This window comes from Typopeltis vanoorti, chromosome 1 (genome assembly GCF_054136105.1).
Source record: "Typopeltis vanoorti isolate ZY-2024b chromosome 1, IOZ_Tvanoo_1.0, whole genome shotgun sequence".
NCBI classification, from domain to species: Eukaryota; Metazoa; Arthropoda; class Arachnida; order Uropygi; family Thelyphonidae; genus Typopeltis; species Typopeltis vanoorti.
Genome location: NC_143549.1, coordinates 113,413,938 through 113,428,485, shown reverse-complemented (window position 1 = coordinate 113,428,485; position 14,548 = coordinate 113,413,938). Strand labels below are relative to the sequence as shown.

General features: G+C 36.1%; 1 protein-coding gene across 1 annotated transcript in view; it reads left to right on the top strand.

Moving 5' to 3' along the window:
- PpD3 (protein phosphatase D3) overlaps window positions 1-14,548 on the top strand; it is a 258,573-nt gene that overhangs the window by 26,286 nt on the left and 217,739 nt on the right. The window contains exon 2 of the mRNA XM_090392850.1: window positions 13,584-13,753. Coding sequence (XP_090248976.1) covers window positions 13,584-13,753 — 170 coding nt within the window. The remainder of the gene's footprint in view (window positions 1-13,583; window positions 13,754-14,548) is intronic.

Genomic DNA, 14,548 nt, shown 5'->3' with positions numbered 1-14,548 from the left:
AAAAATTGCCACACATAATTGATACATAAAAAAACATATTTTTTCAAGTTGTTCTAACAGGCGTGCCATTGTTTATTGCAAGTGGGCATGCAGGCTCACGTGAATGCCAATATTGAATAACTGCAGCATGGCTATCTGGGATGTTATAACTCAAATTGTTGTTTAAGTGAACAGGGTTCAGCAGGATTTCCCTTGATTCTACAATTTTTCTCTCAAACTCATCATCACAGCAAAAAATATTTTCTGATCTATCCCAGCAAACGGAGTGGCTTTGTTGATCATCATTAGGATTATTTGAAAAAAGAACATGACTGGATAACGCAGTTGCATGAGATCTTTTGTAAGAGATGTCTCTCTTATGCTCTTTTATACGTTGTTCAATAGATTTGTTAGTTTGTCCAAAATAAGGGATATTGCAATCGCACCATCATTTATATACATCTTGATATTTTAGGTAGTGATGAGTAGGCTTTGGATGGCTGATTAGCGAACGGATTTTAGGAAGTGTGGTGAAGAACGTCCTGATATTATATTTTTTAAGGACTTTAGCTAATTTTTTAGAGACTGTGCTAATGTATGGAATGGAGATGCTACCTTTAAAATTAATAGTTTCTGTTGTGCACTGCCTAGGAGGATCCCGAAGAAATTTCTTAATCGTTTTTTCAGAGTATCCATTTTGTTTAAAGATAAGAGTGAGGTGATTTATTTCTTTTTGTGGTTCATCTGGTTCATTCAAGAGAGAGCGTGCTCTGTGTCCTAAGGTAGATATAGTTCCAAGTTTTTGTGGTGGAAAATGATGAGAAAGATTATGCAGATATCTATTGGTATGAGTAGGTTTTCTGTATATAGAGATTTTTAATCTTTCAGAGCATCGTGTAAGCATGACATCCAGGAAAGGTAAGTAGTTATTATTTTCTAGATCAGCAGTAAATTTTATATTAGGATGTTGGATGTTTAGATGATGAAGAAAATCTATGAGAGATGTGTGCCCGTGATTCCAAATAATAAAAATATCATCAACATATCGTTTCCAAACTTTTGGTTTAAATGAGAAGGAAGATATGGCTTTCGTTTCAAAATCTTCAAGGAAGATGTTAGCTAGAACTGGGGACAAAGGATTGCCCATTGCCAGGCCTTGTTTTTGTTGGTAAACGGAGTCCTGATATCTGAAGTAACCAGAATGAATGCAATGTTTTAATAAAGCAAACATTTTTTTGGATAATTTGTCCTTTAGTAATGTAAGTACCTCGTCTGTAGGAACGTTAGTAAATAAAGATATAATATATATATACAAGTATGTATATATATATGTTTATATATATGACACCAAGAAATTTTATATTGTAATATTATATATATATATATATATATATATTGTAATTTTATATTAATTAATTTTATACTGTACTTTGTATGTAGTTTTTTATGCAAATATTATAATTTAATTTTTAGTTTAGTAACTTTTTTAAACTTTCTCTTTACATATCTCTATATATATACTGTAATGAGCCTTGCATTCTATTGCCGCTGGTTATGTTCATGTTTTGTTCCACAAGTACCATGTTACTGGCTGGAGAGCAGAAGAAAGAATGCACTGTAACATCTGTTTTCATACCGTTCTTGCTACATGAAGCTATCCATACTTTTTTGTGTGTTCACTTTGAGTTAGTTATCATGAAATATGTATTTTATATTAAATGATTTATTTTGTCTTTACATAATTTATATGTATAGAAAGTTCATCAGAGGAAGTTGTTCTTTCCCAGCTCTTCATATGTCATACTCATCTGACACACTTCTTCCATTTTCAGCACTAACCATTTACTATATTTTAATTGAATGCCCTCATTATTTTAATGATTGCAGTTATTATATTACTGTTTTTATCAATTTCTTCTTTCTTTCTTTCTTTCTTAATCCTTCTTCTTCTACCTTTTATGGTGTGGAGGTTTTTTATTCTTGCAACTGCAACAGTCTCGAGGATAAGGTGATTGGCCCTATGCCTCCACCAATTTCTGCACCAAGTCCGATAAGATCTGCTCATGCAGATCTTATCAGACTTGGAATTTTATCAGAATTTTACCCTTTTCTTACATTTAGATAAAAATACTTTATCTAGTATTGATACATTTTACTGTGTAACCATGGACGTGTCAGATAATAGCCATTTTTGCACATGTATCAATAAACAGTTACAACATCTTTTCGATTTCCATTTGTTCTAACTTACGTAATAGAGCTCCATGTAGTGTCCTGTCAAATGCTTTTGCAGAGTCCAGTAATAAATATTATAGTGTGGCCCATTTCTTTTATCGAACTCAGTACCACTGCTGTAGAAAGTGAAAAATCTCTCACTTCGACAATGGAGACTAATTAGGTTTGAGTAATTCTGGTTTTCAGTCTTATATGATGACGATGGATTTATCTTTATTTTTCAGGAAGAAAATTACAACATTGAAACCAAATTGAAGTCATCGGGAACAATAAACTGGTACAGATGAATAAACACAGGCACCACATGAATAAGTGAGACTGAAGTAGAGAAACAAAGAAAGGCCTAAAATCCTCAATTTTGCTGCCTAGTCAGCTTGATTTGGCATTCTTGACCATTTTGCTGATTGGCCTATGATGAGTATTTCTCAAATGTGAAGGCAGTTTAATCTATATTTTTTGAAGTTAGGATAGTTTATTAGGGCAGAGGCAGATTCAAAAAGCCGACTTATTCTCTGATCTACCTCTGCCATTTGTGTATATTATGATTATTATTATTACCCCTAAAGACCTCATGGAGTCAAAGACTCATCTGGGAGGTCCTTTTATCACACACATACATCTCATCATACCGTGTCTTAAACACACTCAAACTCCTTGCAGACACCACATTCTCAGGCAAGGCATTCCAATCATTCACAACTCTGCACGAAAAAAACCTGCCTCTCACTTCCCTACTCACACTCTCTTTATACAGTTTCCAGGGATGACCTCTAGTTCTCCCCTGATCTCCCACTATTCTCTGTAGAACTTCTCCACCATCGATCCTATAACAACCCCTTACCAACTTGTAGGTCTCTATCATATCTGCCCTCCTCCTCCTGTCCACCAGACTGCCAATTACATCTTCTGAATCTTTCCTCATACTTGACATTCCGAGGTCAGAAACTACCTTAGTCAATAGTCAATCTGGGCACAATAGTCCATGTGTGGCCTAATCAAAGCCTTATACAACGGAACAAGAATCTCCCGACTTCTACACGTCAGTGTCCTCCGCATCATTCCCAGAAGCCTTTGTGTAGTCTTCACAATTTTGGCGATGTGTCCCCTAAATTTTAGATCCTTATCCACTATCACCTCCAGATCTCTTATTTCCTCTACCTCCAACAATATATTCTCACCAAGCATAAATTCTGCATCCCATCTTTGTTTTCCAAATTTTAAAACCTTACATTTTGCAACATTGAACTCACATCCCCATTTCCATGCCCAGTCACTCAATTTATTCAAGTTTTCTTGTAAGGCCACAACATCTTCACTACTCTTTATGGTTCATCCCAACTTTGCATCATCTGCAAACAACTGAATATCTCCATCCAAATCTTCACCAATATCATTAATACCGCACCCCCCACACACACAACTTGTTGATACCTCTCAGATAGCCAGTCTCCAATCCAATGCACTAATCTAATATTCAACCCCATCTGCTCTAGTTTGACTGTCAACTTATCATGAGGTACTCTATCAAAAGCCTTTGCGAAATCAGGTATATTACTGTGTATCCTTCTCCTATGTCCAAGAAAGCAGTCACTTTATTGTAATAAGTAAGTAGATTACTAAAACATGACCTCCCTTTAGCAAATCTATGCTGTTCATCTAAGATAATACCATTGCTGTCAACCCAACTCTGGATCCTAGTTCTCACAAGCTTCTCCAAGAACTTAACCACAACACCTGACACACAGATAGGCCTATAGTTTGATGCTTGAGTTCGATCACCTCCTTTATGAAGTGGCACAATCTTGCCTTCCTTCCACTCCTTAGGAACTTGACCAAGTGCATGACTCATATTAAAAAAATATGTCAAGGCAGGCGTCAACTCCCTGGCACATTCCTTCAGAATACATGGTGATATATTATCAAGTCCCACAGCCTTATTTACATCTAGTTTACTCAACTCCCCAAATGCCTCTTGCTCACTTACAGTCAGTCTCTCCTCCCCGTCATCAACTGCTCTGAATCTCTCCATGAAGTCACATTCACAAGATTGAAAAATCTTTATGAACTGCTCATTAAGTATCTCCACCACACATTCTGCAAACAACAGCTGTCTTTATACCATTTTCTCCAATCAATGTCATCCTTCCGTAATCATTCTTTCTTTTGCTGGCTACATATCGAAAGAACTCCCTAGCATTCTTTTTGACTTCATTAGCTAACTGCTGTTCATACCTCTCTTTTGCTACTCTCACCAACCAAGTCACCCTCCTTGCCTGGTCTTTGTAGACCTCATGAAATTGGTTATTTCCACTTCTTTTATGCTGCCTCCAGGCTTAATCTCTTTATTCATCCATCTCATACCTACCTACCTTATTTAACCTTCTCACCCTTGGAATACATTTAGACATTGCATCTACTAGATAGTTTTTGAAAATCCCGCAAGCTACATTGATCTCTTTTCCAGCTAACTCCTCATTCCACGCTACACCCGCAAGCTGTCTCCTGAGCTCTTCATAATCACCCCCCCCCCCTTGTAGTTCCACATATACCCTTTTCTCACAGGAGTCCTCGCACTACTGTCAACCACCCAGGTAATCACCTCATGGTCACTCTCACCAATTGATGGATGATTTGACACCTCATTTATAATTACATCCTCTGATGAGATGACCAAATCCAAGACCCTTAATCCTCGTGTGCCCTCTGTTACATGCTGTCTGAGGTAGTATCCTCAAAAACTTAAGAAACTCATTTTCTTTACTTCAAGTTGCTATCTCATCATTCTAGTCTATATTGCCATAATTAAAATCACCCATAATGATCACCCCTTTTCTTATTTGCTTGGCTAATTTGACTATACATTTCACTATCACCACCATCCACATTACCTGGTCTATAACAACATCCCACCAAGTAATTGATTCCATTCATCTCTATCTCACACCATACTGCCTCAAAACCACTGGCACTATTTCCGTCTTGCATGTCTACCTTGTATGGACATAACTCTTTCTCTATCATCAATAGCACTCCCCCTCCCTTTTTACCCCTTCTATCCTCATGCAACACATCATACCCTTCCATCTGTATTCCTGTCAGGATATCATCCTCTTCCAACCATGTCTTATTTATTCCGACAAGCTTTGGGTGAACAGACCCAATTAGTGCAACCATTTCATCTGCCTTGTTTCTTATACTTCTAGCATTTGTATACAAACAACAGCTCATTTCGGGATCTACAGCTAGTTCCACTGATACTACCACTCATTCGATGTGATCTCTCCATGCTCGACTGGGGCCATTTCCCTTTCTGCTTCTTCATTTTAAAACCATTTTCAATTCCAACTGTTTCCTCTTGATCCCTGGTCATCCCATTCCTTTCCTGCCTACACATACTCACCTCCTCTTGGAGCATCCACCTTTCTCATGCTGCATACCCCTGTCCACCCTGAACCTCCCCGTTTCCCTGCTCCTCTTGCACATCTATTCTCTCATTTTCCTATACTCATACCACTCACTTCCCTATTCATAACCACCTTTTTAATTTCTCCTGTCTTATTCTCCCGCTCTTCCACATCACTTCCCACTCGATCTGATTCATTCTCTCTATTCACTTCTCTACCTTCCAGCAGCAGTCTCTCCAAGTGACTCGCACCATAACCACTCAAATGCAGTCCATCGCTCCCATACAGCTTACTTCGTTCCTCAAACTCATTCCACACATTAACAAACTGTACTCCCGTCTCCTCACACATTTCAGCCAGCATATCATTCATAATCCTTGCTCTCCCCCTCATTTCACCACAGTCATACCTAGGCAACACACTCACTATCCTTCCTGTCACACTATTTTCTTTTATCCTTCCAAACAGCCTCCTTATATCCATTCTGACACACTCTTTGTCCTCTTTCAAATCATTTGTACTAATTAATACTATTAACTCTTTTGCTCGCTCCCGCCTCAATCACTCTACTCATTTTACCGCCTAGAAAACATACCTTGTGCATTCTATCCTCTAGCACACCTTTAATAATGGAGTCTCCATACAACGCCACTCGCTCATCTTTCGTTAGATGATATATTATGTATCATTTATTTTCTAGCATTTTAAAATTGATATTACCTATCAGAGCAGAGTATACAGTTGTTGGGGGAATTTTTGAGGAAATGAAAGAAATCTTGTTGGAATGTTGGTGGATAAGGACATAAGGTTTAGTGGTCACGTTGCTAAAATTTTGGAGACATCAGAATGGATAACAGCAATGATAATGAGGATTTTGATATGTGTAAGTAAAGGGGTTCTGGTACCATTGTATAATCTCTTGATCAGGCCACCTGTAGATTATTGCATACAGATTTAGTCCCTGATGAGGATATATTGGACAAGTCCAGAGAAGATTGATTAAGACAGTGTTAGGTCTTTGGAATATTGGGAATATAAATTGGCGTGGGATTAAGCATGTAGATTTTTTGACCAAAAAACAAATGTGACAAATGATAACTAATGCTGGGTTTAATAGGTTGTAATATTGATAGTTGAACCAACTAGTTTTGCCACAGAACAAAAAAAAAAATACAATAAGCAGTAAACATGAAGCATTATATAACTAAAACCAGTTCGTGTTTAACACTTATTGTATTATTTTGTTCTTTCTAACCCAGAAGCCAACTGCATATGTAACGAAACTAGTTGGTTTCATCATCATCATCAAATTCCTGACATGCACTTTCAAGGGGTGTACAGGATATGATAGTACTACATGAAAAATTTATCACCACTAACTTCCTAACTACCGTTTTCCTCCAAATCAATCTGTTACCTGTGAAGACTCCAACATTATCAGATCTTATGTTTCTGTCTTCTAAGACACTTTTCACTGTATCAATCTACCTATATCTTGGTCTTCCTCGGGTCTTTTTCCTGCCAACCTGGCAGAGAACACTTGTTTTGCTAACCTTTACTTTCCCATTATGTTTAAGTGACCATATCACCTGAGATTAGCTCTGCCTAACACATCCCTGGATGCTAACAATGTCAAGTTTTTTCGTAATATCTTTGTTTCTACCATTGATACCATTTGTTCACGCCTCTAATCTTTTTCAGAACTCATATCTGCGGTCTCTACACTGTCTTGTATACAGCTAATTTAGTGTTTTGACTTATTTCTCTGTTATTTTGCACATGTATCAATAAACAGTTGCAACATCTTTTCGATTCCCATTTGTTCTAACTTTCGTAATCTTATTCCATATAAATGTATTCAGTTGATTTCCTACCATACCAGCTTTGTTGATTATGTTGTTTATTTCCATATTCAATTTATCATCTTTGCTAAAAATCATGCCTAAGTAGATGAAATGTTTTACTTCTTCTATAGGTTCTCTATTCAGAATGCAGTTGATATTTTCAATGCTTCTGCCTATTTTCATTGTCTTTGTCTTGTTATTGCTGACTGTAATACCATATCTATTACAACAGTTATTCATTTTAGTCAGGGAATCTGCAGACTTGTAGCAGATTTATTTAGAAATATAACATCATCCACTGAAAACAAAGAGCTGAGATTAACACCTCCAATTTTGATATAAGGTTTAATACCACTTTCCTTCATAATGTGATCCATATAGATAATGAATAACAGAGAGGATAATGTACATCCTTGTCTGACATCAGATTTAACATAAACCATCTTCCTGTACTTCCTTCAATTCTAACTGCTGACTTACAACTCAAATAAAGACTAAGTATTGCTTGATATAATGCCCCATTAACACCATATAACTGTAGCGTTTTGAATAGCTTCTCTCTTGGCACCTTGTCATATACCTTTTCCAGATCTACAAAACTTAAATACTGATCTTTGTTATATTCCAAAGTTTCTCAACTATTTGTTGTAAAGTTAAAATCTGATCATGTCAGCCTCTATTTGACCTGAATCCAGCTTGTTCTTCACCAAGTTTCCCTTCCACAATCCTTCTCAACAGTCTCTCAAGTATATATGCATAAATTTTACCAGGAACACTCAGTAGGGAAATACATCTGTAATTCTCACATTCAATTTTATTTCCCTTTTTATATATGGGTACTATGAGAGCTCTACTCCAATTATCTGGGATTCGTCCTTCTGTCCAGGCCTTCTGAACTATGCAGTTCAGCCACTGTTAGACTCTTATACCTTCATACACTTCAGCATTTCTGGTCGAATATCATCTACTCCAGCTGCCTTTCCACATTTCAGGCGTTTGATGGCTTTTTCTACTTCCTTGACAGACTTTATGATCTTAGGAAGGACCTCCCACGATGAGTCTTTTGACTCCATGGAGGCCTGAATAATAATAATAATAATAATAATAAAAGTATGGATATGTATTTCTGATTGCATGCCTGTTGAGTGTTTTTTACCACTGTGCTGTCACTGATTGTTTCATTTAGCAATTTTTTCAAAGTAATTACTCCATACATCATGGATATCTTTTTCTCCTGTTGTCATGTCACCTTTATCATCTCTAATTTCTTTTACAGCACTCTTTCCTCCATTTCTGAGCTTTTTCATCAACATCCAGAAAATCTTGCCAACTTCTTGATATTTATTTTCTGTGTTCTTACCAAAGTCTTCCCATGACTTTTGTTTAGCTACACAGTATTACACAGTATTTTTTAGCTACACAGTGTTAGCTTTCTTACATTTGTCTCTGTATTCTTTAAGAGTACAAGCTGAGTTATTTGCCACGAACTTTTGATATGCTTTCTTCTTTAACTTCACTGTCTCATTAACTTCCTATGTCCACCATGGAGTTACGATTTTTCTTTCCTTGCTGACAACCTCTCCACATGCTTCTCTAGCTGAATCAATCAATGTTTTCTTCAGGATTTACCACTGAATATCCAAGGTTTGGTTTCTGAAAATAAACTTGCATTTTTTCTTGAATAATATTTATGTATTTTAGTCTACAGTTGACACCTGAGAACTGCTCAACTTTTATTTGCTTTAAAACTTTCTTACATGTTCTTCTTTTCAATATGAAATTCAATTTTATCCTACTCAAGACTAAATGGTCATCACTTCCAATTTCAAATCCTCTGTACACTCTGGTGTCCTTCCCTAGGGAGAAAACATCACTATCAACAATAACATAGTCAATGAGACTTTTCTTATTCCTCGCATCTTCTCTCCATGTGAATTTATGCACATTTTTATGTTGGAACATTGTGTTAGTAATAACCAGTCCATGTCCTGAGTAGAAATCCAAGGTATTTATCATTATTATTAGCTTTGCTCTTTTCTCCAAATTTTCCCAAAAAAGTAAAGTTGTTGGTTTAACCATCTATATTACAATCTATTAAACCCTGTGTTAATTATTATTATTTGGTTAGGGATTGTTACCAGTTAAATGTTGAAGAGATTTTTCATAGAATGGGAGGAGACAGGTAGAACCAGAACAAAAGGCCACTTCTTGAAGGTGTGATTTATTGGAGTCTTGAATTGGCTTAAAAAAAGCTCCTTGTTTGGTTTCCAGAACAGTGTTTCTAGATTATGTAAAACACACACTCACTCTCTCTCTCTCTCTCCCCCCCCCATCCAAAAAAAAAAAAAAAAAAAAAAAAAAAGACCGAACTTTTGCTATAAAGACTTTATTGCTCATTTTAAGCACTATCTCCTTCAAAGAATTCCCCTCTACTGGCAATACACTATTCCCAGTGTTTCTTCGATTGTTGAAATGATTCCTGGAATGCACTTTTTGTGGTGGCGCACAGTTCTCATATTGCATTTTACTGAATCTCCTCTATGGTTTGGAAACAACATCCTTTCAAAGTGGTTTTAAATTTGGGAAACAGGAAAATGTTTGCTGGGGCTAAGTCCAGAGAATAGGGTGGATGGGGCACAATGGATGTCTGATGTTTTGCCATACGTTGTAGCAAAATATCAGACGCATTGTCGTGGTGTAACATCCAAGTCTGGTTTTCCCACAATTCAGGCCTCTTCCTGTGCATAGCATTCCTCAAATGCTCTAAAACTCTCTGGTACAATTTTTTGTTTACAATCTGACCACGTGGTACAAATTCATGGACAATAATGGACAATGCCTTTCCATTTAAAAAACACAACCAACACATCACCTTGATATTTGACCGACTCATCCATCGATGCTTAAACCATTCATAACATTGCGTTCGGCTTATACAGTCCTCCCTGTATGCTTGGTTAAGGAATTGAAATGTCTCTGTAAGCTTTTTATCAAGTTTGCAGCAAAATTTCATACATGCACGTTGTTCTTCAAGCTCTTTCATTGTCCCTTTGTAACTAATTTAACAAATAACTTGTGCACGTGCCCACTTCAGCAGTTGTAATTCGCCGACTAATGCTCGTGGCAGAATGGGGAAAATGGCGGTTCATCGTCAAAACCTGCCGCTAGGTAGCTGCAATGTGCTCTCTGTGCCATTTGGCACACTATTTAAAAAGTTCGGTCTTTTTTTTGAACATACCTTGTATACGTGTGCACACACACACACATGAATAAGATAAAAAATTAATAAAATAGAAAATCCTTAGCCCACTTACGTGTCTAATTTACTATTGAGTTACAGCCTTTTGTTGGTGGGGGTCACATGAAAAAAAAAATGAAAAGATATTCAGGTGTCATTTCACTGGTATCAGGAATCTGATATGTTTTGAAAGCATGCTCCCTTCCTGGCATCATGGATCTGTTTATATATGTTGTTGCTATTACTGCTATAATCTAGGCTTGCCATCAGTTTAGAACACCTGGAATTGAGATTGTCAGGCATCAGGAAAGAACCGTTTTTCTATTCCTCAGGTATCAGAATGCCCTCTGCACATAGTAATTTCTTTTTTAGCTGAACAGAAGTGAAACTCAGTTGTTACACCCAGTCTGTGACATTGCTCACTTGCATTGTGCATTCCAGTGATACTTTGCAGAATGCTGTTGGTTTGTACTACCATTTGATAAGTTATGCTCTTTGTTAGACTGCACATTTATAAGAGAAGCCTTTATAGCTCAGTATTAATCATGTACTATGGTGAAAGACCAGGATTTGAATCCTATCTAGAATGCAAAGAACATTTATAAAGGATGATTGAAGGTGAGCTAGCCAGTCTCATGCAAAAGTGGTAAGGTTTTTCTCCTGGAAATTCATTTTTCACCTCACAGAACAAATGAACTAGGCAGAGATCATATGCAGTTAACAGTTACAATACACTGGCCTCATAGTCTTTATTAGATTGCAGGATTCTTGTAAATCTCTGTCAACCTTTTATATTAAAAGTTTTTCTGGCCGTAGGATTGCTGTTGGCTGGATGTTTTGCCAGTTTTTTACTTGCTCTACTTTTCTCATTACACTAAGATACTGTTTTGTTTCGACATTTTAACAGGACAATCCTTGCATTGTCACTTCTGACACCTATCAACTATCATACTTTACTTTACCTCTCGTCTTATTTTTCAGAAGATTAGATCATACTTTGCCCATAAGACACTGTTCTGCACAAATGATTTTTCATTTAAACTGGATGGCAGTTTTCATGATACTTGTACTACTGTCACTTCTGAAGAAAAATCAATCACTTCACAAGAAAGGTCATGCTTTACCTCATTTAACACACATACACCTTTGATAATAATAGATCTCCAGGTGAGTACAGATATCTCTTCTTGGTCTGATTTGTGTCTGTTATGTTCATGTCACGCCCATTGCTCCCAAAACCGAATGTCTTTTTCTCTCCAAGACACTGCTACTCCTCTCTCTCCCCTGTGCAACTTCTAACATTATGTAAATCTCACATTTGCTCAACCTTAGAATTTTGTTTTCATGTTTCAGTTGGTAGGATAAAATTCCTTAAAATTGTTTTATGTTATCCAGAAGAGGGCAGTCTGGTTAATCAGTGACCTCTTTCTCCTGGACTCACTCTGATCAAAAAGGAGGATGAAAAGTTGGTTTTGTATCTCTAATGCTACAGACCAAATGGATATTGATCAACAGTTGCTTGTGGTTTACAGGCTTAAGGTAAAAAAAAAATGATGGTAGTCAATTCAACAGAACAGCGCCTATGAAAATACCCATAGAAGAAGCACACAGCAGAAATAAAAGGTCTCTGCAAAAATGATTTCAATTGGTAGGATAAAACTTTCTTAAAATTGTTTTATGTTATCCAGAAGAGGACAGTCTGGTTAATCAGTGACCTCTTTCTCCTGGACTCACTGATCACTTTTGCAGAGACCTTTTATTTTTGCTGTGCTTCTTCTATGGGTATTTTCATAGGCTCTGTTCTGTTGAATTGACTACCATAATTTCTTTACATTTTCTTAAGCCTGTAAATCACAAGCAACTGTTGATCAATATTTAGTCTGTATCACATTAGAGATACAAAACCTACTTTTTCATTCTCCTTTTTCTTATATATCTATGTTCTTTTGAACATTTTCCGTTCACCCCCCCCCCCCCCCAGGAATAAAAATTTCTACTTGTCCTTGAGCATTTCAACAGATTCCTTCTTAACATATCTGCCTACTTGCTATATGTATAGTCTGCAGTGAACTTGTACTCTTCGGCAAAGCAGTGGATTTCATGGGTGATGGAGGAGGATAGGTACCTAATTATTGTTTTCTGTTTATTTCAGTTGTACAGTTCTTGTAACTTGTCATCAATCAGCCGTTTTCAGCAAAAGGACTGTTTCTGTTATTCTTCAAATTATTCTTGGTATACATTATACTCTTTGGATAAATATCTTAAGACGGAATGTTTCTATGACTGTCTAGTGTCAACTGTCACACCATACTCAGTCATTTAGGGTACATTGCTGGCCATTTATCACATTGAATTCTACACACACACACACGCACGCATACATATTTTCTTTATCTGCTTTATGTAGTTTTGAAAGAGCACGATTATCTGATGATGCATGTATTCTTTCTCCCTCTCTAACACAGACATATATATAATTAGAGATGAGCTGTTAAAGAAATTTTTGGCAAGGATTTTTGTTTAAAGTTTCAGCAAGCAATTTAGTTATTTATTTCATGAAGTGAATGGCTAGGCTTATTTTGCTTAATTAATTAATTAATTTTAATTATTTTGCTTAGAATATTTGAGCTTGTCATCATTAAGCTTCCCCCCCCTCCTTTCTTCTGGCATTATGGATACCTGTAGAAATCATATCTGTAAATATGATTATCTACAGGTATCCATATGCCAGAAATCATATCTGGCATATGGATACCTGTAGAAATAATTTGGACATCATATAATTATGAGTAACTGAATAATATTTTATAAGCTTTTGCTGTTTAACATATTTAAAATCACTGATTGTGCGAAAAATCATGTGTTGTTATATTTATATTTTAGATCAGCAGTTTGATAAAGCAATTGAGTTATATACAAAAGCAATAGAAGTAAATCCAAATGTTGCAGTATATTATGGAAACAGAAGTTTTGCTTATTTAAAAACTGAGTGTTTTGGCTATGCCTTGTCAGATGCATCGAAAGCAATTGAATTAGATCGAAATTATGTGAAGGTAAGTACCAAATAAATATCTCTTTATGTATATAGATATTTAACCATAGTTTTATTTCAGTAAAGCAAATTCTTTCTAAAGAAACACTCATGTGCATTTGTTTTATATACGGTAAAACCCCGAAGTTACGCTGTAGGTGGGACCAACAAAAAGTGCACAAGTCGAATTCGCGTAACTCGGGGTATAATTTTGCATGTAATTTATATATACAAACATACAAAATATTAGTTAAATATAAAATTAATAACGGAAAAACTCACGTAAAAAGATTATTTAATAGTATAATTTTCGCCTGCATGTCACAGACATCTTCAGTACATTTTAAGCTCAAATTAAACAATAACTGACAATTCCAAAAAGCACCACTTAAGTAGCTAGTGTAAAATAACTAAAAAGGTCAATAAATTTCCTTAAAAAAAAATAAAAAAATAAAAAATAAAATAAATAAATAAATTATATATACAGTAAAAAGTTAGGAAAGATTAGCTGATTTATAAAGTACTATCTCCCATAAAGGGGATAGACGTAAACCATCAGATCTGTTTAAGTTGGAGAGTTGAGTAAAGTTTCACATGTTTCTTTATAAAGACGTTCCATGAGGAACCAACTTTTGTGAAGGACTCTTGTCTTTTTCCAATGAACTCTATGTCTAGTGATGATGGCATGTTTTGCAAGTCCAGACTATTCAGGTTCAAGGTACTGAATATAAGACTGGTGTTCTTCTAGCCGAATAGAGGCAGATCTTCCTGTTTGTCCAAAATAAGATAATCCACAAGAGCAAGGAATCTGGTAGAC